The sequence below is a fragment of the Sinohyriopsis cumingii genome, chromosome 14 (genome assembly GCF_028554795.1).
Source record: "Sinohyriopsis cumingii isolate HCF-2022 chromosome 14, ASM2855479v2, whole genome shotgun sequence".
Classification (NCBI taxonomy): domain Eukaryota; kingdom Metazoa; phylum Mollusca; class Bivalvia; order Unionida; family Unionidae; genus Sinohyriopsis; species Sinohyriopsis cumingii.
The window spans coordinates 104,844,821-104,871,853 of record NC_142974.1 but is presented as its reverse complement, the minus strand read 5'-3'; the positions used below and the strand labels follow the sequence as shown (position 1 = coordinate 104,871,853).

General features: G+C 35.5%; 2 protein-coding genes across 2 annotated transcripts in view; one reads left to right on the top strand and one right to left on the bottom strand.

Moving 5' to 3' along the window:
* Positions 1 to 27,033, top strand: part of LOC149784543 (large ribosomal subunit protein eL30-like) — an 81,470-nt gene that overhangs the window by 39,429 nt on the left and 15,008 nt on the right. The gene's annotated exons all lie outside the window — the stretch shown is intronic.
* Positions 565 to 22,394, bottom strand: LOC149784544 (uncharacterized). The gene is made up of 3 exons (XM_089932630.1): positions 21,548 to 22,394; positions 7,548 to 7,694; positions 565 to 2,990 (listed from the first exon to the last, which is right to left on the bottom strand). Exons 1-3 carry the CDS (start codon positions 21,762 to 21,764, stop codon positions 2,836 to 2,838), a joined length of 519 nt encoding a protein of 172 aa, XP_089788756.1. The 5' UTR covers positions 21,765 to 22,394; the 3' UTR covers positions 565 to 2,835.

Here is a 27,033-nt window from a genome sequence, read left to right as displayed (position 1 = left end):
TAGAGAAACAAATCCATGCAAATCATATGTTTTTGCCTTTGACAATATATAATAAAAAGGAAATCTACGGATTTAAGTAGTTTATATAAGGGAATATTTTACTCGTGAAGATGAAACATTTTGTAATGTCATTCGTGGTTTCGCCACTCGATTCAATACAATAATTTCACTTCACACGTAAAATATATATTTACATCTACTGAAAAACGTACATAACCTGTAGATATTTCTACCTTGTTATAACAGTTAGTAACGTGCACATGTTTATGTATATCATAATGTATTTCTACCTTGTTGCAATTAATTTGCAATCTTAATGCAGTTTTTCAATTGTAAGTGTGCGCTGTGTCTACATTGGTAGGTACTGATTTACTGGCTAGTTGATGTATACAGCTATAGAAAATGTGTGTGTGTGTGTGTGTGTGTGTGTGTGTGTGTGGATGGTAAGGAATTAGATGAAAGGGTGAACATGAAAAAAATGAGCATACAAATAGTGAGACATATACATGTTTATCTTATCAGAATTAACATATATGGGCAATTAAAAAAACTCTAAGACGGAGATACAAAACAAAGAAATATTTATTTTTCAAAACAATATGAGATCATATTTAATATGATATTATTTGATAAAAGCGACATAATTATTAACCTCTGTTTATCACACAATTATAGGCACACTTCCATAAATATTCTAATGAGTAATCAAAGCAATATAATAAATCACTTGAATTATTCGATTATCACATGTATGGATTTATCCATAAAACTATCCATTATTCATTTTCTCCGAAAATAGCGAACTATATCTACCGAGGACGGAAAATTAATGAGAATTAAATGTAAAAAAATATTTTTTATTTACATTTAGAAATTGTTTCAGTGAAAATAAGATGATGATCTGACCGTAGTAAGTATCTCAGAGTGAACATAGTGGTGTGTGACCGTAACTAACTTGGTCACTATGGGGCATCATCGTAATTCGACGTCCTACGTCCGTTTGACATATGCGTCAATGACGTGGAGCAGAAAGAGACGTTTTTGTAATAAATGAATATTTCTTGCATCCAGATTTCTGAAATATTTTCATGATATAAAATTTTGAGAAACAAAAGAAAATTCATTGCTCATCATACCTGAAAAAAATGTACAGCGATATTTGAGGCAGAACCTTGAACTATACAGAACGTAATGGAGATACCAGACCCGTATCGGATTATTTTGATATTTTTGCCAGATGCACCTGATTTGATGAGTCATCTAACTGTGAAAATGAATTAATTTAGTAACCAAATTTAGAAATTACCCCAACCATATTGTACTTGTGTGTAAAAACGGGAACATTCATTTAAAAGCAACGCCTACTAAAAACCATTTTACTGTATGTCGTAAAATGAGATATTTAAGTTAAATTCACATTTATCGGAGATAGCTTTCAATACTTAAAAAATGTATTTTCTTCTGCAAGAAATTAACTTTGTGAACTACTCTAAGACAACTTTGTATACTACTTTAAAGTTTTTCTTTTTCATTTGTTTCTCCTTTTTCGTCATAAAACCTACCGTGAACCATTCGTCCTTATAAAGATGTACCCTTATATTGAAAAGAACTGAGCTTTGCCACCTTTAAAACCAGAACTCTTACTGTAGAAATGCAACGGAACGCTGTACTGTAGCGTTTGTGGGTTCTACCAATGTAGGCGTGTAATTAGGACAAGAAAAAAAGGAATTTCCATAGTAACAATCTCCAGATCACAATGAAAATGCAGATTAGTAATATGAATTAGCTGTCTATACTTTTCAAACGAAAACGCATCGCTGTTCGTGATAATCGCAAGACCAGTGATTTGGTATATTGACTTACATATCCGAGAAGAGATGTTGGCTAAAAGATGTAAACTACAAAATGCATTCATTTAAAGTTACTTTATAGTTTTTAAGTCATGATATCTTTTTTTTTTCTCTATCAAGGCAAGATTAAGGCAAAAATTTACGAGCAAGTGTTATTTACCATGATTCGACATAGACCAATTGCAAATTCTGAGGACTACTGTAGGTTCCACGTGGAGTTCCAGGTAATTGTATGTGTATATAGTTGACCAGTGTCTGCTGCGTGTGTTATTTTGAAAACGTCTAATAACATAAGTGTACGTCTGTTAATGAAATTTCAACGATATTTAGTGAAACAAAGAGTCAGAGAAAAATGTGGTTTTTTTTGTGGAGTACGGGTTTTCATGGTTTTCGTGGATGCTACAAGCCCCGAATTTAATATAAAAACAGCGGAAAATTATGTGAAACATTAAGACTCTACCTACATTAGAAGCATTAAAACAAATTTTAAAAAATACTAAAATGTTATTTTTTGCACAGCAGCAAAATCTGATAAACGCAAAACAAATAATTCCCAATAGTTGTCGACAATTATTAATTAGCCAACTAAAACGAATTGTCCAAAATATGCAAAAGAGATAATGGCTTCGGTAATGTGCACCATTTTTGTTTATATCTACAGATTTCTTGAAAATATTACGATAATATAATAAAGTGTTGCACAGTGTGCATACTATACAATTTACATGATACAAACATTCTTTTGCATTGCGATTTTGACCATTCGAATTAAATAGGGATTCGTTTAAATAAAAGGTTATCTACACATTTTAATTCGTTTGCACCACTTCTTAAAAGAAAAACAAACAACAATAGCAAAACAACAAGGATCAATCATAGCGTAAACTTTCTTTGAATATGATCAATTTAGAAAATTTGCATGTTTTGCACATTTTATGTTGGACCAGCACGTGGGACCAGCACGTGAATGTAAACTGACTTTGTTTTACAGCACGCAGACGTTGATGATGAGTACGATGGCCACCAAAATCATCAGTGCCGAACCGCCGGTGTACAGACCTAGTGACCAAGACACCGCCGCTTCACTGATGGCGAGAATCCCCCTACCGTACATGATGACACATGCGACGCCGGTTATACCTGTAATAAATAATAGATATAACCATACTGTTTTTGCTGTAAAAGGAAAGTATATCTAACTCTTCAAAAGTACATATTTGCGATGCTAGAAGAACATTTACAATTTGATCTTTTTGTCATTACTTCCTTTTTATGAAAAACATGGAAATATTTTAACATGTTGCATTCCCTCATTTGCATTGAAATCATTGCTGCGCGTGTCACTGTGATCACATGACCAAACATACATGACAAAATGTTCTAAAGTTCAAGTAAATATGCACACATCATGTGACAGCCCGTGTCAGTGGACACAGCTTCACGTTCTCCATGAATACACAGAAATGTAAATATTAATTTATATAGTTCATTGAGATTCAGCAATCTCGTGAAATGTCTGCAAATATGTTTCTGAAAACTATTTCTATTACATTTGAAAATAATGCTAAAAAAACAAGAATGCATTTTGCCTACTACATGTGTCATCTCTCTCTCTCTCTCTCTCTCTCTCTCTGATTTAATTACCAGCCTCTTCTCCTGAAACAAAACGGTACTATTATGTAAAACAATATAGTGTTTACTTTTAAACGTCTTTAGTAACTGTACCACTATATAAAATCATACAAATGACGAAACTGCCAAGAGAAAGCAAGGCGACTTTCGAGTAGATATTACAGGTAAAAACACCTTCTAAAATAATGAACGCTGCAAATTCAAAGTATGTCGTGTGTATCTATTTGACGCACTTAACACGTTCTTAGTTTAATTCATCATTACTAGTAATGGTCCGGAAACAAATGTAAAGTATTTACGATCATACATTCATGGTGACACATGTGTCCTCCACGTCGGATTCGTAACCTAAGATCGTGGGTTTGATCGACTGCCTCTGTGTGTCCTTGGTAAAGTTACTTAGTTCCTATTTCCTCTGCAAGATATAGCCACTGATGTGATAAAAGTGCCGTAAAAGAAAGTGGGTTTTAAAAACAAATAACACTGCACCAACTGTGCTCTTTCGACTCCCCGGATGTATTATATAAATGACAAAGACTTCACTCCCAGGGGAAGAAAGCCGAGTATTGCTTTATTATAAGTCTGTCCTTCCATGCGGCGCCATTTAATTATTTCCACTTTGTGTCGCCATCATAAACGTTGACTCCATCAGTCTTTATGTGCATTGGGAATTGAATTGTCATTACGAAGTAGCCCAGGGCTTCGGGCTACTGCCAAAATTAACATTCAAAAGCCTCAAGAAACGTGTTTCAAAATCGAAAAATGCTTCAAAATGTGGAACGGTGATGATGCCGACAAGCTTTCTTAGCCAGTCCTTCAATAATGTTATGAAATAGATAAAATGACTATCACAAATAGGCAAGTAGTTCGAGGATTTTGGAAATGTGAAAGGTTTTATTCATCACGAACCATAAAACTATACGATATAAATGATTTGCTAAATATCCAATCTTTTGGAAAGCATACAAAAATTCATACAGCACACTGGCAATTCTCTGTTCAAGGACCGAGGATTGGATAGATAAAGACCGAAGACTGAGTCGCAGCAAAGGTTTCATACAAACTATGTGACAATGATATTCATAAACGCAGGGCCGACAAGTGGGGGCAACTGGGATATATAGCCGAACAACACTTTTTATTTTATTTTTTAATTTGTTTGAACAATACTAGGATAGGCCTGGATGTTTCTTATCCCAGGGCCCGTGATTGCTCTATGGCCCTGGATAAACGTACTAATGAAACTGAGAGGAAAAGTACATCGCATGCAGCGAATGAGGCATTTTTTTGAGAAAAAAAACTTGGTCTCTTTGGCAAAGAAAATGCTATTGTTTTTCAAATTTAGTAGATTTTCAGATTGAGATCAAACTAAATGCCTAAGCAGATTTCTTAAACTAATGGAATTCCCTACCACCTAGATCGTTGCACAACATTTGTACTGGTCTTTATGAAACATTTAGAGAGACAGCGAAACCCAAAAGAAACAATTTATGTAAGTGAGAAAGTTGATAACTTTTTTCAATTCAACGATACACACATTTATTATTTGACATCCCAAGATTTCGGAATTCGTGTAAAATAGATTGAAAAAATTACTTCAGGTAAAAATATCAGTTACAGATATGCAGTGTCAAATTAGTTGCACTCTAGACTTCTACCATTGTAAATTATTTGTTTGGCTGGGGAGAGATGAGCATCACAAAGTGGAAACTGAGCAGTTCGAAATGGGAACTAAAGGAACACAATACTATCACGAATAGACCAAACTGACAGCCTGATGCTCACGTGGACGAATTATTAATTATGAGTCGCACATGACATAGGAGCGGAAAAGGAGCGACAAAAATACCAACGTCTCTTTAGCATCCATTTAAGAGATAAATCAAACATTTTAAATGTTCGAGGACTGAACAGTTTGGACAAATGCGTTGAAGCTCAGGTCCCTAAGGTGTTAAGGAATTGTACTTAATGTCATTGCTTTATATATGAACCAAAATGTACTCATGTTCCATTATCCATGTAAGCAGAATTTGGTTTATTTACCTCATTTGGCTTTTTCTTTTTACTGCCTTCGGGTCACCTAATAGTCCACTACCAAAGTACTTGAAATAAGAAAACTGATTACCTTGAGTTGCAAATTTTACCTAATCACTCACAAAGTAAATAAAGTCCGAAGAGCTTTATAATAAATACTCTGCTTGTGGCGGATTCCACGCCCGAAGAGATTAAGGTAATCAGTTTCTAATCCTTATAATACCTGTTTAATTCTTTTCTGTCATCAGATCAGCAGATTTCATCAACAAAACATACACATTTAGGTAGATCGAAGTTTTCTTTCATTAGCCTCTTTACTGCAACATAATACATATCCCGATCGTCGCTAGCCAAGATTCGGCGATTCTTCGTATCAGTAATATAGGGTAGAGTGTCAGAGCGGGTCATGCCAGTGATATAAGGAGCTTTTTATGACCAATATTTTAATATAGAAAAATTGGTTGATGCTGTTTAATCCAGACTATTCTTCTTTTTGTCACATTACGCTTACGTATGGCATGTGTTGTTATAGAGTCCGCTGTTCTTGCTTTCTACCCATTTCGATCTTTCAAAAGCTAAATCGTGTTCAGTATAGTTAAATCCCTTGCTCGACATATGACCCTGACCTTTAATAACTGCCCGTAAAACATTGTCGAAGCAAATAGCAATAATGTCTGAAAATTGGCTTTTAAAGTCTGTCCTATGTGTTCTTTGGCAAAAGGGGTCAGTGTTGGAATGCGGAATGACTGTGCATTTACATATTTTTAACTTATAATGGGTGATTTTAATCAAGGGGTTGCACATTTTGTTTGGAAATCACAAAGGTGGGTGGGTGGTTATTGTTATAAGTATGGTATAAGATGTTATTATAGTTAGAGATTCACAAGGAACGTGGAACCTACAGTAGTCCTTAGAAAAAATGCCCATGTATATATATAAAACTTGGTCAGTATCACGTGACCGTTTATGTCCAGTCGGATATCAGTTCTGCCAGGAAGCTGTCCACTGTATGGCAAAATATCTTATTCTAAGCTTTACAGATAGTTAAACCTTTGGAATATTACGACATATTTTTTTCTACTTAGCCATCTTTCAAATTTAACAAACTGTTTGAATTTGTTTAAACGTTGCGTGCATTTAATGGTAAGAAAATGTCCGAGTCATAATTCTATGAGAATATTTTTGTCGGATACAGATTCGTGCACTAACATGGTTATTATAATAGTGATCTCGAACAGTAGTTCTGATGAAATGATTTAATATGTAACGGAGCAACTTAAAAGGTGCGCATAACGTGTATCATTGAATTCTTTTTTGACCGTATCTCATGTAGTACAAAGCTGTGGTTATTACATTTTAGCTAATTCAGGATTGAGTCGTAGAACTGATTGAGGTTTTGTGTAACCCGAACGCTGGCGTGTATGATGACGTTGGCTCGGATGACGCCATTGGATTTCTCGCAGAGTGGGACCAACGCTTCAGGACCACGTGGTCTGAAACGAATATGGGGGCTCTTGAGGTATCCTTCAGCACACAGTGATGGGAGGGCAATGCGTAGTCGCCCTTGACCATTTGACGAGAACTGTGGAATCGGAAATACTTGGTGATCGTCATTTGGACGCGACGAATTACACATGTTCCGTTGATAAAAAATTAGTTATATTTAGGAATGATATGACTTCCTTGCATCAGTTGTTTAAAACGGTGCGCATCATACAATTAAATCCATTGTTAGACTTTACATGCACGAGCTTAGTGTCAGATTCATTCATCGTTCAATCAAGTTATTTTTTTAAAAATCGTCCCATTCACGAAATAGCTTTCAGTGTCTTCTCTAAAATGTAACCCCGACCTGGCTTCATATTGTTACAATTTTCACAGCATTACAATTTATTTATTACAATACAAGAGGAGAGTGGAATGTCTTAAGCTAAAAAGAACACTGGTGCAACATTATTTCGAAAACGTATATGGTGGCAGAGGCCTTTGAAAGGAGAGAGAGAGGTAGTTTATGGGCAGTTCAAAAGTTACCAGAGATGAGTGCGGCAATGACTGCCAAGACCCCAGTCACGGTGATTGGGAAACATGAGTAAACCATTACAATAATCAGGTTTACCAATCCGAAAACCCAGCCCGCGATGCCGAGGGTCAATGATCCGACCTGAATTCCGGAAAAGTCTGAAACAAAATAAATAAACAAATTTATTATATTTTTCATAACGAGATATTGAAGTATATCAGTGGAAGAAATATTGTATAGCCATGGTGGCGATATCTCTTTTCGAACAATGTCTCTGTGTATGTTATTCAGACCTGTGTTTCTATATTGGGGTATATTTAATTTCTCATCTATCTAATCTCGCTCTCTCTCTCTCTCTCTCTCTCACACACACACACACACACACACACACATCAGGACGTACAGAGATCTTAAAATTTGTCAAGATTTATGACCCTCAGTAACAATGAACCCCAAACAACGAAAAGAAGGCATACAATTTAACTGTTCATGAATCATTCACATTGTCACTGACTGAACTTTAATGACTTGTAGTTACTCGACATTCACATATATAGTATCATATGCATGTTACACTCAACGACAAACAGTGCACGTTTAAAAGAGCTCTTGATTGCACGTCGCTAAAATTATTTAAGTAGCGATTTTAACTGTCTTCGAAATCATTATCATATCTGAAAACGACAGAAAGTAGTGTCGATTGCAGACCGAAATTTAGTGACAATAGAAATTTGGTTGCAGCATTTGCTACCGAAATAGAACACAAGCTAGCCAACAAACAACATATCACAACAGCAACAACAACAAAAACAGAGACCAAACTAGTTACAAGTAAACACACAATCATCAAAATCGCATTGAATCATTATTGATTCTGTGTTATATATATATATATATATATATATATATATATATATATATATATATATATATATATATATCTGCATCTGCGTGTGTTTAGTAAATGTAAGGAATTATTTCACTGATAAAGTGGATACATTTTGTATTGTCATTCCTGCCTTCACTGCTAGTGACAATACAATATTTCCACTTCACCAACGAAATATTTAGACAACTGAGATACCCTCTCTATATTGTAAATACATTAATAAGTAGATGAATAAAGAAATTTCACAGACACGTCTTATGTTATCTGATGAAATAGACAACTAGCATTGATGATGTCACTAAAACAGAATTCAATCAGGGTGAAGTCAGTCAAACCAAACAATGATTTCATTATAATTAACATCATCATCATCATTATCATTATTATCATCATCTTTATGGTCCTATTTTGAATTGAGACCCTTGGGTTACGTTCGAGGAGGAGAGCGGTGTTATGGGATCGGCAAACGTGTCTTTTAAAAGACGGAATTTGACACTGCGTACTATGGAAAAAGCGTCAGAATTACGATTGGATATATATGGAAACGGCTTTTATCACAGTATTATCTATGTAATATGGGCCACTTGGACTTATGCGTTATGGATTAACCATAATACAGCGCCCGCAGGAAACTTTACTGTGGGAACTGCGTCTGTCTGCAGTCTTCCTCGAATGTTAATAAAACCTTAGTCTGGTAGTAAACATAAATTTGTATCCATCATATATATATATATATATATATATATATATATATATATATATATATATATATATATATATATATATCCATATTCATTGTATTAATATCACGTGGAAAATATTCATCATAGTCACATTTCCTGATTGGTTCATCAGTTGGATCACCTTAATAGTATTCATACATTGCGATATATCTTTTGTAATGTCTATATATAACAATATCTGGGTAGTGGTGATAGACACACACAAAATGGTAATATCACATGCCACGCTTGGCGCTCAGCATTAAGAGGTTAGTGTTAGGACTGGTCGGCCTGGTGTCAGGATAATGTGACCGGGTGGGACATCATGATACATATCTGCGGCATGATGCCTCTGTACTATACATCACTATAAACTGCCAAACTGCAGACAGCGTAGCGATATGACTAAAACGTTCTTAAAGCTACGTTAAAAATCCAAATTACACACACACACACACACACACACACACACACACTATATCAATGCACCAGTCAATTTTTGTTTCCATGACACATTGAGTGTTCACACTTGATATGATCGTAGTGCAGCATTTGAAATCTATTATGGAAAATTTAGACTCTAGTAAGATTTAAAAGAAAATTATTAGAATTTGAAAGACAGCATATGCTCTGTACTAGTATTCAAATGAGTTGGGTGTTGCTAAATGTAGGAGCTATTGTACGTACTAACGTGTTTACAGTATTACAATTTAAAACTAAAAACACAAATGACAAGCATTTTTGTTTTAATTTCAATCGCTACAATGTGCAATTAAATGAGCACTGACACATATCGTATTCTAGACAAATATAACTGTTTGTATCACGACACGTGAAAGTTGAGCGCGTGCTCTTTAAAAAACGTTCAACCTACACGTTTTCTCCAAACTCAGTTGCCTGGTTCACGTTGTATCTCACAAACAGACACCAGGTTGTTTGCACGGGTAAATATATATCCGAACCAAGTTATATCTTAAGTGGTGTTCCTCAAGGATCTATATTAGGGCCTCTTCTTTTTCTACTATTTATCAATGACTTAGCCTTGTATCCAGTGCACGCTAACACATATGTTTTCGGCGACGATTCTACATTGCATTTATCTGGTAAATCTCTAGACTCCATTAAAAAATAAACTTCAAATCGACCTCAACAATATATCAGTTTGGTGTCATCAAAACAAAATGCATATTAACATATCTAAAACGAAATGTATGGTAATTGGAAAAAGGCAGCGTCTGTCTACTAACATGGATTTACTTCTAACTCAAAATGGCTTAGACCTATCTATTGTCAAAAATCAAAAACTTCTTGGTATCTACATTGATCAACACCTCAGCTGGAATGCGCATATCGATCACCTATGTGCAATGGTAGTCAAAAGAATAACTCTGTTAAAATTGCTTTCGAAATTTCTACCTCCACAATCACTTGAAATTTATTTTTCTGGTTATATACTACCACTGATAGATTACGGCTGTACCATATGGACAAACACATCAAATTATAATCTGTCCAGAATTAATAGACTCCAAAGGGTAGCACGAACAATACTGAAACTTTCTGTTATGACTCCCTAAAATGTTTTGTTTTCCCGTCTGCAATGGCTACCTATACAAAAACGTATTCTTTATTTTAAAGGAATCGTGATATACACGTCTTTAAACGATCTTTCTCCAGATTATATCTCTAACATAATTGAACTAAGATCATCGAATACTGAGCGTAATCTCCGATCGACGACTAACAACGATCTCCAGATTCCTTGGTCGAAAAACAATCATTACAAAAGCTCATTTACTGTATCAGCACCTCCTGATGGAATTCCTTACTAATGAGGAAACGTAATTCAACTTCCCTTGCTTCTTTTAAAATAGCATTAAAGAAATTCTTTCCAGACCAGCTGGAATGACATATTAAAAGCTCTGAATAGAAAACTTTACAATCATGTCCATCATTGTTATATCCAGAACTTATATATAGTAAGTAAGACATATGCTGAAATGTATGTACCTGTGTATTGGATATTGTTCATATTTCTATGTATCCTAGTATAGTCACACATAGTCATTCATGTTAAATATGTACGAATGAGTCCGACGATACCTGGTTATGTGCATGATCTTCTATTTTTATTTTGTGTATTTTATTTTTCTTTCTTATTTTGTATTAAAAAATTTATTTTAACATAGCCGATTACAAAAACTGAGGGCCATATGGCAGATGGGTCAGACATGACCAAATGTGTTATCCTCGTTAAAGATAGTTTATTATTATTATTATTATTATCATTTTATTATTATTATTATTATTATTATTATTATTATTATTATTATTATTAAAATAAATAATCGAAAATGGACGTCATTTAGTTAGACAATGGATCATCGGTCAAAAAATTCAGCTCATGATATGATCAAACAAGATGGTCATTATTCGTGATCCAGGCTACATAGCGCGTTCACTGTAATGCATTCGTAGAAAAGTGTTATTTGATCAAATATTTGTGTAGCCTAACTCATGATCGTACTCTACCTAAGTCGTAAATCATTCCAAAGAGTCTATCGATGACTAGTGTAAATCACGAACGTAATAATGCGCAAATACAATTGAGTTTTTTTTTATATTTTACCTGGTTGTGTCCAGGTGCATTATAAATTCCGTGTTGAAAGATGCACCTCGTTGTTTTGTTCGGATGTATAAAGCTATATGTACTGCTTTCACAAAACACTTTGCGAGTCATACAATGTGAGCAAATCATTCACCAATACCTAAGGAGATGCAGTTCTCCTGTGGTTCGAATGTAATTAGAATGAGGCACACCATCTTTAGTCATGCATACTATGTAATCGTAAAACATGATTTGTAAACTTGAACAGCATCCCAATTGTCCACCAATAGCTATTTAGTGGGGAAAAAATATCTGAAAATATTTTCTCCAAGAATATTTGACCAGTGGGAAACACAAACACTAGTAGATAAAGTCTATATTGATATTTACTTTCTGAAATTAATCAATGGAAACAAAAGAAAGTAAAGCAAAGAAATTATCGGCGTACGGGTGTCCATACGGATGAAAGCAGTAATGTAGAAGTCTCTTCTGTTATTTGTTTTACAATAATGAAGAAAACAAAGTTGCTCATTAAATGCCGTCATTGCTAGCTAAAGGCCGCCATTACACTTTGCTCCAAACAGATGTGGAACAAAATGGATCTGCTGCCGTTACCTAGCGAAGATCCATAAATATATGTGAATTGACCAGTTTGAATCAGACCCATGTACTACTTCGTGTTTTAATGCTAAACAGCTTCAGTTAAGTTCCCTTGATACCATTTTGTTGGTATTTAATCTGGTTATGGTAACTATAACATATCTTGATTATAAATTTCCGTTCATCTGTTGAAAAATAATTACCAGGAAAGTATAACACTTTCAAACAGCCCGACCAGAATGTTTGTGGGAACGTAACACTTTTTGCTTTAATTTCTGAAAATATTCGTATTATGTTAAAATGAGTATGTGGAGGTTTAACTTGCAAAATATTGAAAATATATGTCTTACTGATTATACCAAGAAGAAGACTCTGGTCTGATTTATTCGGTTTTTTTTTTTCAAACAAAATATATAGGACATTAGCTTGAAACGAGTGAATAACTGATATAATGCATTGAGTGGGTAGAAAACTTCGCTACTTATGAAACTTTTTCTAAGCTCAAACGTGTTGGCAATTAAGATTTACTACTACTATAGTAAAGGTAATATACGTCGTGTGTGCGTTCACTACCGACTATTTCAGTAACGGGTGTTGCCTTTTGGAATCTGATTACATATACATTTAAACGGCGATTATTCGTTTTATTTGGATCCTCATATATTCATATTCCTTTGAAAGGCGATAATATTTACACGCCTCGACAAACACATACGGCAAAATTACGTGATAAAGTACGTGGACATTTCTGGACACCATCAACCTAAATGTGTGATCCAGTACAAACTGGATTGATTTCGTGCTCGTGATATCAGAATAAAATCTAGGCTTGTTGAAAAAAAAATCGTATTACCTTATATTATGACGATTAGCCTCGACATGGACTTTTCTTAACTCAGTTTAATACCTGGCCACCATTGTAAAAGTCCATATCGATCAAAACTTTTCGTCTGGAAATTTCTTGATGATAGTTCGGGTGCAGAGCATTCAATAATCAGGATTGAACAGACTTTGGTTATACAATAGTTGTAAAAAAATTTAGAACAATAATTGCTATTTAATTCAAGGTCAGTGAATGCTCCTACATGACCACATCGACATGTAATATAGATTCCGTGCGATGTCAAAGGTTTTCAAATTATGTTCTGCTGTGTTTTGTGATTATGTAGCACAGAAACTGTCAACGGTACTATAATTCAGCTTCCTAATTAAAATAAGGCACATTAATTGAAAATATTAATACACGCCTTCTTGAATTTGAACGGAATTCGTCTTTCGCGGGAGGCGGCCATATTAAAAGCTCGATCACGTAAGCGTCTGAGAATAAGTTCGCATAACTTCATGGTAATAATATTATCCGTGTCTATTGACAGCCAGTAAAAAATATGATTTCTCTTAGAAAATCCAGTAACTCACTGCCTAGCATAAAATAATGTTATCTTTCATTGTTCATATGTCGAAAGGCAAGAAAAAAATAATATGAACAGTTTTCAATGTCCACCTCTTCTGTTGCGTGCTATATTATTTGATTCCAAACATAATATAGAATACGATAAACATTTGAGGAGAAAGCCGCCTTCATAAAATAACTCCGTGATCATGCACTGTGTATTTGATTTAAAATATTCTGTTGCAGGTTTCATTAATGTTTTATTTTTTTTCGTTTGAAACTAGAGATAAACAAACCTTAATCCCAGAAACCATAAAATAAAAATCAATAACATTCTGTGGGGCCTCGATATTTTGTATCGTGTCAAGGTAGACGTCACGTGATATATTACATTTCAGACCTTTCAAACAGAATATCGTCTGCTTAAATTTAAATAGTTACAAAGATTATGTGCTCTTTTATCAGGACAATACCAACTTTCATCTGCGTCGATAAATTTAAAAATAATTATTTTTGAACCACACATGTAATCTTTTAGCGAATATATATTTACATTATGATTTTAAAATACAAATCGGCACATATTAAGGTAGCACCGATCATGTCTCGCCTTCAGGTTATGCTGCCTTGTAAAAGCAATCACCGATCATGTCTCGCCTTCAGGTTATGCTGCCTTGTAAAAACAAACATCGAGCATGTCTCGCCTTCAGGTTATGCTGCCTTGTAAAAGCAAACACCGATCATGTCTCGCCTTCAGGTTATGCTGTCTTGTAAAAACAAACACAGATCATGTCTCGCCTTCAGCGCACAGAAATAGTTAATTTCATCAACGACCAGAATATTGACGTATTTTTCCTGACAGAAACATGGCTAAAAACACCAGGCGATGAGCCCAAGTGTGCGGATCTAACACCCACTGGTTACTCCATCAAGTCGTTCCCCCGTAATTCCCCCGTAATTCTCGCGGAGGTGGAATTGCTGTCATCACAAAGAACTCCATGATAAAAGGTCTTAACCACACCACAACATTCAATTTCGACCACACATCGTTTGAACTTGTCCAAACCACACTCACACTGGAGCAAATGTCAGTCCATTTTTTTCTGCCTATACCGCCCTCCTCCTAGTAGAAAAAACAAGCTGGCTGACTCTCTCTTTTTGGAGCAGTTTCCGAATCTCCTGGACTATGGGAACTCGATAGGAGGCAACCTGATTATTCTTGGAGATTTCAACTTTCACTTTGACTGTCCCGGAAACTCAAATACATCAAAACTCATAGATTCCATTAATGTTTTCAACTTCAAACAGTCAGTTAACCATCCCACCCATAAACATAGTCACATTTTAGACTAGATTCTTCATAGACCTGATGATAACATTCTACGGTCCTCCCTGGTATCCCATGACCTTGCATCAGATCACCTCTGCATTATATGCCATCTTGACGTATCAGTCCCTAACCCTCCACCTTTATCTGCTACTAAGAGAAACCTCCGTATGATAAATAGAACCAGACTAATGCACGACATCCAAGCTAACCTAACAACTTGCTTACCCCCTACTGCAGAACAACTCGATAACTGCCTGCTTGACAAACATGTCCCAGCTACCAAGTGCAGAATATCAATTCAAAAGTGTTCTCCATGGTATAGCAGTGTTAGGGACCAGCTTCACACTGCTAAAAGAGACCGCCGTAAAGCTGAGAGGCTCTGGCTTTCCACCAGACTCACTATTCATAAGCAAATATATGAAGCCGCTAAAAAGAATGTCACAAATATAGTCCATGCAGCGAAATCAGCCCACTACACTACTAAGATCCTGGAAAGTTCCAGCTGCAAAGAGTTCTTCGAGATTACTAACAAGCTAATGTCAAGGAACAAATCTACACCACTTCCAACTACCTTCTCTCCAGTCGTCCTTCCGGACATGTTTGCAAATTTCTTCCGTGACAAAGTACAAACCATCAGAGATAAGCTTGACACCCCAATTTCAACTGACTCGTCGTCACCATACAGTTGGGATACAGAATTTGAGCGGCAACCATTAGCAGCATTTGAACCTGTCTCTATGGATTTCGTACGTACAATACTGTTGAAGAGTGCGCCAAAGTCATGTGAACTTGATCCAATTCCAACATCACTGCTGCTTGAGTGCTTAGATCCAGTATTGCCTTCACTACCTGATGTTATTAATACCTCTCTCTCATCCGGGGAATTCCCACCATTTTTCAAAGCTGCTATAGTAAAGCCTCTGCTGAAGAAACCAACACTAGACCATAACGATTTAAAGAACTACCGCACAGTTTCTAATCTCCCATTCATATCAAAAATCTTAGAAAAGGTTGTTCTATCCCAGCTTGTATCTCATCTAAATTCAAAGTCTTTTATCAATGTACAATCTGCCTATCGCCCTTGCCACAGTACTGAAACTACTCTTCTAAAAGTAGTTAATGACATTCTCTCTGCGTTGGATAGCGGAAAGATTACAGTCCTCACCCTCCTTGATTTGTCTGCAGCATTTGACACAATAGACCATGACATATTACTTCACCGTCTCCAGCATGTAGTTGGCATTCATGATACAGCATTATTGTGGTTCAAGTCCTACTTGGTCAACAGGACACAAATTGTATCTGCAAATGGAATACACTCCAGCTCAGTAAATCTATGTTGTGGTGTTCCACAGGGGTTTGTTCTTGGACCTGTTCTCTTCATTCTGTACACTCAGTCACTCTCAAGTGTCATAGATCATCATCCAGTGTCTCACCAATTGTACGCTGATGGCATACAAATATACAAATCTAGCCACCCAACTCAAGTTGATGCTACCATCCAAGGTGTAGAGAGGTGCATTTCTGATGCGAAATCATGGATGACATGTAACAAGCTGCAGATGAATGATGCTAAAACTGAGGCCATTCTGATCACAACACAAAGACTTTCTCATACACATCCTTTACCTCAAACAATAAATATCAGCAACACCAACATTAAATTCACACAATCAGTACGAAACCTAGGTGTTACTGTGGACAGTATTCTCACATTGCACCAACATGTCATGAACATATGCAAGGCTGCATATCTTGAGCTGAGACGCATCAGCTCAATTCGCAAATATCTTTCAGCTGATGCCACTAAAACACTTGTGTGTTCATTAGTACTTTCAAGACTGGACTATTGTAACTCAATTATGTCTGGTTCATCTCAATATCTGCTCCAGAAACTTCAAAAAGTTCAAAACACAGCTGCTCAGATCATACCTAGAGTACCACGATCAGAGCACACCTCCCCGCTGCTCTGTACCCTACACTGGCTATCCATTCGATCCAGAATCAAACACAAAATTTGTTCTCTGTGCTACGTTTCACTGTCGGACTCTAGTCCAACATACCTATCCGGCCTCACCCATGTGTACACACCAGCAAGATACTTAAGCTCCTCTTCTGACAATCGTATACTCATTATTCCCACTATGAAAACAAAGCCATATGGACAGCGTTCTTTTGCATACCAGGGCCCAAAAACGTGGAATGAATTGCCCACTGAACTTAGACACAAAGACACAGTGATTACATTCAAGCGGGCTTTCAAAACTCACTTATTTCGACTGCAAGAACAAACTTAAAAACCTAATAATGTTTCCTACCTTAAATATTCTCAGCATGTTTTTTTAATGTTTTCTAATTTCATGGTGTTTTTGTTTTTGTAATCATATCATTATATGTTATTTTATCTTATAGGTGTTGTCTAATGTTGTAAAGCGCTTAGAGCTTCTAAAGATTAGGGGCTATACAAAGTCCTCATTATTATTATTATTATGCTGTATTGTAAAACACCGATCATGTCTCGCCTTCAGGTTATGCCGTCTTAAAAACACAAACACAAAATACGTTATGGCTGTAGTGGTAACTGTAACTTATTTTCGTGCAAAGAAAGGAAAACTAAAAACTTGATTTGCCAAAGAGAACAAAAAGCTATGGTAATCGACATACCTGAGTAATTTGACTTCAAATCCATAATTGTATGCAATCACACTCTTCTAATTATGCTTCTCAATGACAATGTGTGCGTGTGCGTGTGTGTGTGTGTGTGTGCATGGAAAAAGTTAAAGAAGCCATGGCTACTAATAATGGCACTGAAAAGAGTATCAATATCCATTGTATTAAATGTAATTCAAAAGTTCACTGAATCTGATAATTACACATCGTATATGTCAGGCAAATATAAATTATCATTATTAATAAATCAGACGCCGGCATCTACTGAATCCATAGCCATGGTAACCGTATGGAAATGATTTTGTTCTATGAGATATATTTTTGCATTATGCATATACAAGGCTACATTATTTACAGTAATGCTATGGAACTCTTGCTCGTACGATCTAATACGTATTCCTGATAATTTATACTTCGATTAATAATTTTTTTTTGTTCATATAAATTTGTTTCTTGCATACCATTTTTTTCTTCATCATTGTCAATCTGATACGATATAATTCTTGAAAAGGTTCGTTTCATCTTTGAACAATCCAGTAATATAGTCCTCTTTTGTGTCTTCGTAAAAATGATAATTTTGGAGGAATGTGTAACGAATATGTGTCTGTCATTAACAACGAAATATCATCGCCGTATCTGTTCTTAGCTTTATGAAGCAATGCTAAAACTTCAAGTTCTCCATAAATTAGCTTTGTTAGTTTCATTTATTTACTTCATACATGTTAAATGATCATCTATTACTCCTTTTGATATTTGTAAACGTGTATTCCATCTAAATAAATCTTTACAGTTAACATTGTATACAAAATTTTCATATATTTGTCTCTAAATACAGAGCAAATTCGTTAACTTAAAATATTTTTCTTCTAAATTATCTGCTTCCGTTTTGACTTAAATTTCTAGGTGATTGAAATAATTAATTAACTAAACCTTCCATATCTAGTATTATTTTTGGTTCTGATGGGACAACACTAAAATAGTCATGATGTTCTTTTGATACTTTTATATACACATCTAACACAACACCTGTTTGATCATCAGCTTTCCACTTTATGAAACAGTTTTGTTGTTGTTGTTGTAGGGTTTAACGCCATTTTTCAGCACACGATAGGCTATACATGGCGGCCAGTATTAATGGTGGAGAAAGAACCTGGGAAATCCTGGGAAAGAACCACCGACCCACGAGAAGCTACTGGCAGGCTTTCTCACATACCCACATTGGCCGAATCTGAGACTCTAACCCACGCAGACAGAGGTGAGATGGCAGTGATCCGTAACGGAGAACGCTTTAGACCACTCGGCCACTCTGGGCCCCGAAAGAGTTTTAATGCCAATGATCTGATATTTGTTTTCCCATCTAAAATTATTTAGTATTTAGTAATGCCACTGTACAAAGGTAACAGAAAATCAAAGAACTCCCTCGAAAGCTACAGCCCTGTTACTTTACTGCCTGTTATCTACAAAACTTTTGAGAAAATTATTCATGAATGTTTGGTAATTTGGCTCAAAGATATTAATTCTAATATACCCAGTTCACAACAACATGGTTACCAAAAAGGTTTAGGCTGCACAACAGAGAGTTTCTTGCTGTTGCAATCAGTACAATATAATGTAAACATGAGCTCACGAGTTTTTGCTGCTTTTCTTGATACAAAAAAATTGCATTTTATACCGTGTGGCACAAAGGGTTACTTTTTAAACAATTCATGTTGGGAATTACGGGTAAATCCCTTTTGATATTTTTAACATGTTTATAAAATTTACAGAGCAAAATTCTTGTCAATGGGTAATTTTTGGACTAGTTTTCGATTGGCCAAGGAGTGAGACAAGGGGGTGTTTTGTCAACATTGATGTACACAATATTAATAAATGACTTGTTGCTACAGTTAGAAAATAGTGGATTTGTAGCAAAGATTGGATCCTTAACTGTGGTAAATCCAACCCTAGCTGATGACATTTCACTTTTGGCTATATATCCTAACAATCTACTAAAGCTGTTAGATATAGCATACGCCTACAGTAATAAGTAGCGATTCGAGCTTAGTGTCACAGAGTCATACATTATCATTTTCTGTCCCCAATACAAGAATTATGTCAGTATGAAATGGTATCTTGGGCCGTCATGTTTGCCAGTTACTGATTCGGCAACGCACCTGGGGTACCGGATTAACTCAAAGCTGACGTCGCATGACGCAATACTCGATGCATGCAAGAAAGGAAAAAATATTTTCACCGTCTCTTTAGTATTAGCATTAAACCGAATTGTTTAAATCCTTTGGTTGCTGCAAATGTAATCAAAAAGGTAATTTTTCCTTCAATGTTTTATGGAGATGTTTTTACACATATTGTGTTTGATGCCTAATAACGTACCTGCTAAATGTGTGATTAATTTAAGTACGAAAAATCTTAACTTGACATTGTATTTTCTATTATTCACACGTGTATCCCTGTCAACACACCAGTCAGGGTTTGACACGACAATTACTTTGGGCATCATGTTATATCGAACTTAATCATTAAAACTCATCATAATCCGTTAATCTTGATGTAATGTATTAATGATGTTAATCTCCATACAAACAGGTCTAATTTCTTCCAGATATCACCAACATCGCACTATCCATTTAAAAATATTAATCGTGCCTTTCGATTTGTAACAATGAGAAAAACATTGTATGCTAGGCAGTGAATAATCGGATTTTCTGAGAGAGAGAAAATATATATATATATATATATATATATATATATATATATATATATATATATATATATATATATATATATATATATATATATATATTATCAACGGAAAAATTATAAATGATACTAATGCGCATGCATCAACCCACCCATCCACCCACCCCCTGTTACACCGGCAGAATGATATAATAGTTTTATATTTTAAATACATTTATTTGCATAGCGTACTATCAGCGTTCCCATTCAGTGCTGCCGCGGAGTACCAGTACCAACAAAATATAAACTTACCACTCAATTCCATTATATATATATATATATATATATATATATATATATATATATATATATATATATATATATATATATATATATTCAGTGCCCGAGAGTGTGTAAATGTACATTTCCTTCATGTATATTGTATACATTGCTAAAAGTGATTTATAACAACCCCATGTGGAACTTTTCTATGCAAATCTAACAGTTAACTTTCGTCTCTCGTTTTATACAGTCCTCTTTTTCTAAAACTTCAAATTTAATCATACCAATATAAACACATACATACACGCCTCTTTTGAGAATAAACCTCTTACATTACTTCATAGATTAACTATAAAATATGGGCAGTGTTATTTACAAAATTATGTAACATGAACGACCCTCCTTGGCCACTTCAGTTCATTTACCTCATGGTCGTACATTGCACTGTAGGCCTCGTTTGCATTACTATAGTGAACGGGCTATATTTGCTGGGTTATGCAGTGAGATTAATGTCACCTGTATAATAACCATCGTGTGAATTAATAACCGGTAGGGATTCAAAATTCCTAATGTATGCATTTTGTTTTCTGTTTCCGTGTCAAAGAACACATAGTTCGGTAATGATCCCAAGACGATGTCCCTAAGACGAAAACATCTATTAGTTATAAACTAGTGTTGTAGACGACGTATAATGTTTGTTGTTGTTGTTGTTGTTCTACGTTGGGATTTTATTTAATCAACATCTACAAATATAACATTTAGACCAAAATATGTAATAGTTTAAGTAAATATCGATAAATAAATAAATAAATAAATAAATAAAAGAAAAACAAGTTAAAAGTACCTCCTTTTGTGAATTTCTCGATCTGCGCGATGTCAAAGGAACATGAAAAGCTGGAGGTGCATGTCATTATTAGCCCGGAAAATGTCTTACTCCCGTCTGTATGCGTTGAGACATTCCAAAATGGCGTGAAGAATCCCGCCGTCAATGCCAGGAAACCTATAATGGTCAACAGATACGCCAAACAGGCAATGAGGCAGTTGTTCTTGAACAGAGTCATGGTGACGTTGATTTCAGCGTTAACGTTGGAAACTCTTTGCAATCAATCGGATAACGTGTCTAGAGATTCTAATTTTTTCCACAGGTGTGTGAACGTTTACGAGACTAGCTAATGAAACTTTAATATAGAACGACAATGAAAATTTCACTTAAAGCGTTATCATGTCCTTCTAAAAGCAAATAAAGATTTCCGTCCAGGAGGAAAAACACTTCTAATCACATTTGTTTGTCTAGACTTGGTAAATCGGAGACAGTCTGTCAAATACTGATAAACAAATGAGAGCCTGTCGAGTGCTGATAAATCGACGAGAAATCTGAGACCCTGTGATCTGTCGATTTTGAACTAGGTCGAAATGTTCAGAGACAATGTATAAACGTGTACAAACATATGTTACACTCAAACCTGCAATACATTGTGCATGGTTATTGAAATATGTTGTTGGTGAAACAAACCGAATACCTCCGCTCAGTTACAATCAAGTTTGTTGTCATGTACAGATAAATCAGTGACAGCCTTTCAGGCGGTGGCAAATCACCGGGAATCTGAGATCCGGCTCTGTGTATCGATTTTAAAATCAGGTGGAATTCTCAGAGAGAAGTAAAAACGTGTGCGGACTGAAAACACTCGTTGCCCTTTGTGTTGATGTAAATGTAGTGTTCGTTGCGTTGATTTATCCAGGAAGGCGATCGTATTTTTTTATACCCACTCGTCGCTGAGCACATACATATTAAACACGAAATATAAATGGAATACGAAGTCATGAGCTAATGCGTTCAGATTTATTCAAGACACGTTTCTTCACAAAAAAATTGAGATGTCAACTAGTATAGCAAACATCAGCAAGTCACAAAAGCATTGAGGGTTGATATTTCCACCATTAACATGCAGTCGTTATATACATAGGTACTCAATTATTTTATGACAGTCCATTTACTGTCTGTAATTAATATATTAAAGTGGAGTTTCTTTCTCGTATTTTTTGAGAAATCGTTATTCCACAGAACACTGGGGGCTGAGGATAAGATAATGTGTAATTAGAACATTTAATTCCGGGTTCCTTCTATCTGATTGGGGGCCCCGAGTGGCCGAGTGGTCTAAAGCGCTCTCCGTTACGGATCACTGTCATCTCACCTCTGTCTGCGTGGATTCGAGTCTCGGATTCGGCCAATGTGGGTATGTTAGAAAGCTTGCCAGTAGCTTCTCGATGGTCGGTGGTTCTTTCCCGGGATTTCCCAGGTTCTTCCTCCACCATTAATACTGGCCGCCATGTATAGTCTATGGTGTGCTGAAAAATGGCGTTAAACCCTACAACAACAACAAATCTATCTGATTGAATTAGCAATAAATCACGTGCATTTTTAATATATCTGTAATCTGTATGTGACAGTTCCAGGTAATATTTACTCTATACTAATGGATTAAAAGTTACAGTTAGGTGTGGCTACTGATAGATGAAAACTTACAATGAGGTGTGACACGTGCATATATATTAGGATAAGCACACGTAGAGGTCCTAAACAGGAGCATACAAAACGTTGGCTTGTGAAACCATATCTTAACACACGAGTAACATTATTTTCGTTTATGTCGTCCCTAAATGCATGTTTGAGGTCTATGTGGGTGAATGCAAGTGCAGTGGGTACATTCCTACATAAATGAAAAGGGTTTCTACTACAACCTCTCAAGGTTGTATTGACCAAAAGTAAAGTCAGAACCTTGACCATAATTTACCGCCACCACCAACACCATTACGGGGAATTTCAAACTTGACATTCCAGACCGGCAAGGATGATGCATGGAAAATGGTTTCCAGACTGGAGAAGGAGGGGATGGGCATTGTACAGTATACAAATGTATCCCTTTCATTTTGGCTTTACTCCCCCTGATAAATATTTGGAGACGTCCGGGGTGCGGGGGTGTCTTCTATGTAAAACAATGTGCTACGCTCATGAAATGTTACTTGCCGACAATGAATTTCAGCTAACAGGAGGCTAGTGAAGCTACGGAATTACCTTTCTCTGCATTTCCTCTAATCGGGATTGTTGAAATAGACATGCTTACGTCAATTTATAATGTCTTTCCACTTAAATTTCGGAAGGTATTAAAGAACAACAATCTTCGAGATGGTATACTTGCTATAAATAAACCAAACAATGAAAGCAATCGAAACACTCTGCAGTTGTTTTATATATGACTGTTTAGCTCTTGAGCCCGCCATACCCATCTCTCTCTCTCTCTCTCTCTCTCTCTCTCTCTCTCTCTCTGAATCCTGGATATCAATGATTAATTAAGACAAGCCCGACAACTATAGTATGCACACCACACCCCGTTTGTTTGTACCCCATACCGATTTTTAAAAAACAGAGTCATTAAGGATATAATAAATGCAATAAATTTGGTCATTTAATTTATAAATTTATAATTTCAGAATAGTAATTGTTTTTTTTAAAGCATATAGTTTATATTATCCAAATAGTAAATACATTTTACTAATAGTAAATTTAAGATAAAAAAAATGATCATTTGCAAACATTCCTTTTGCTTGGATATGAGTTCAGGACATTGGTTTTCCACTGGAAAAAGCATGATCTACTTGATATTTGTCAAGTTGTTTGCTAAATGTTTTAAGTAAACAGACCTAAACTTGTTTACGAATTTTATGGAAAGTTCAACTGGAAATAAAGTAGATCCAGGGCATTTTGTTGTGTCACAAGTCAGGTGGCAGTTTTGTATACAAAGAAGACCAAAATAAACAATTATTCTTTCTTAATTTAATATCAGGCTATGCTGAATCAGTTTTAGTTGTGTTCACATATAATTTGAGGGGAATTATTTAATTAATTAATTATTGGAATTACATAGTGCTCATTGACATTTTGGACTAAAACACTATTTTTGGAATTATTGTGAATTCATTCCAAGCTATTACATCATTGTGATAAATCAAGACTATCGGTATATCATCATATCCAAGATTTTCGCTACATCAGCACATTCAAGACCTCGAATCCATGTAGAACACTCTATCATTTTTTAACTTGTGACAGAACATTTAGGAATATTTGGGATTTAATTCGCAATAATGTAAGTACCTTTAAATTGTTCACTTTGTAACTTAGGGAAATCAATTATGTGTTGAATTTTAATTAATTTGGACCGCTTCGGTCCAAACTAAGGTCGCGGGTGCGAACCCCGGCCGAGTCATACCAAAGACTTATATATTTTAAAAAACGGTCCTAACAGCGTCCTCGCTAGGGGCTCAGCAGAACTGGTCGGCCTGGTGTCAGATTACTGTGACTGGGTGGGACATGATGCTATGCGTCTGTAGCATGATGCCAATGTGCTAGACATCACTACAAAACTGCCACACTGCAGACATCGTAGATATATGACTGAAAATTGTTAAAGGTGCGTTATCACACACAAACACACACTCACACACACACTGTTACTTAGTTTAAGACAACAGAGTCGTAACAATAGTGATTACTTTCTATTGTTCATAATAGTAATTATTTTTTTAATTGTGTGATATTTATTTCTACAGAATTCGGAATTTGCAAAAATGGATATGAGAAGAAAAATTTGCTTGTTTTTTGGTAATATATCTCGAATAAATCTTTATTGCTCTAACGGAAAATCATCAATGGACACAAAACACCATGTGATAAATTCAGGGGTCGTCTCAGCTATCGTGGTTATGATAATACTTTTACTTGCAGTCATATTCGGAGTATTGTAATTAAGTAGAAAATGAATCTTTATAATAATTCATTACACGTGACGAAGATACTGGGAATGGTTTATGAATGAGTTTTCTACGAACATTTTTGTTATCTGACATGCAAGTGACAGTCGCTGAAGATGGCACCGTCTTGAGAAGTTGGCGGCACCCGTCCTGGACAAATGATCAGATAGTTGTCAAAGAAAAGGTATATATCACATATATACAAATAATTTCGCACTGACGAATAAGGGTACTTTTTTGATGAAGATTACAATTTTCCCGATACATATTTCGTGAACCATTTGCGTCGACGTACCGGCATTTTTACGAAAAAGTTAATTCTTTACGAAATTTGTTTATTTTTCACGCTAAAGGTATTCGTGACAAGTTTTCATCTGCCTGTGCATGCACTTTTGTCGTGAAGAAAGTGACAGTCGCCATGACATATATTTTTCACTAAACATTTTTCGTGAAAGACTTGTTTGTACGTGTAAAATATGCCTTTTTCGTGAGAAAGTGACAGCCATCGTAAAAATGTCAATTTTCAACAAAATATGCTGTTACACTTAAAAAATGAAAACATTCGTAATTTTGTTTCTTCCTAACAGATGTGTATGAATCATGAATAATGTCGCTCTCTTCAAAATTGTTCACATAATGTCTTTTCAATGAATGTTGCTTCGTTGGTGAAGAACGATGATTCCATACAAAAGGTTATACTAACGTTCACATTTCTTACCGGAAAAAGTATTCACTTTTTCATGAAGATTTTGACTAGACAAATCTTCTTAAATAAATACAAATTTCTTCACGAACAATGTATCGTTTTCATGGAAATATACCTTTTATTGTGAAGAAAGTCAGATTTTCAACCTAGCTGTTTTTATAGTCGCTTCCATGATCTTGATTATTGTGGTGCTACGTCATAATAACGTTGCAAAGCGCGATGTGAACATTTATAGTGTTAAAAAAAAAAAAAAAAAAAAAACTCATTTCAGGCTTGGTCTGGTTTTGAGGGGTTTAGTGCCATTTTTCAGCCATGTTAGGCCATACTTGGTGGCCAGTATATTTGGATGAGGAGGAACCCGGAAAAACCTGGAAAGGACCACCAACTCGCGGGAAGCTACTGGCAAGCTTTCTTACTTACCCACGTTGAGCCGAGACACAAATTCACGACGACAAAGTTGAAATGTGTGATCTGTGCAGCGACTAAGACCACTCGAACACCCATGATTTGTTTCAGAACAAATGCGATCCTACTACGAAAGGTAGTCGATTAGGTTTTCTGAACATTCAACAGTTTAGATTAAAAAAAAAAAAAATTCAACAAAGAAAACGCAACTAATTTTGCATAAACTATCAGTAGGATAACATTATGTACAACTTTGCTCAACAATCATGCTGATTTATGCTGGTTCTTATTTTACTTCATCAAATTGCTGCAGGGTACTTTTGCGTTGCTTTTTTAAAACTTCGTAGAAAAATATTAATTTGTTTCCAGTCTTCAATGTTTTAACGGTGTCCAAGACAACTTGTGCAATA

What these genes read in the sequence shown, in the direction of transcription:
- LOC149784544 (XM_089932630.1), bottom strand. Translation starts at nt 21,764, where the DNA reads ATGACTCTGTTCAAGAACAACTGCCTCATTGCCTGTTTGGCGTATCTG. An exon ending in CGAGAAATTCACAAAAGGAG is followed by an intron (nt 7,695 to 21,547) that starts GTACTTTTAACT and finishes ATTTTGTTTCAG; the next exon opens with ACTTTTCCGGAATTCAGGTC. An exon ending in CATTGCCGCACTCATCTCTG is followed by an intron (nt 2,991 to 7,547) that starts GTAACTTTTGAA and finishes TATTTATTACAG; the next exon opens with GTATAACCGGCGTCGCATGT.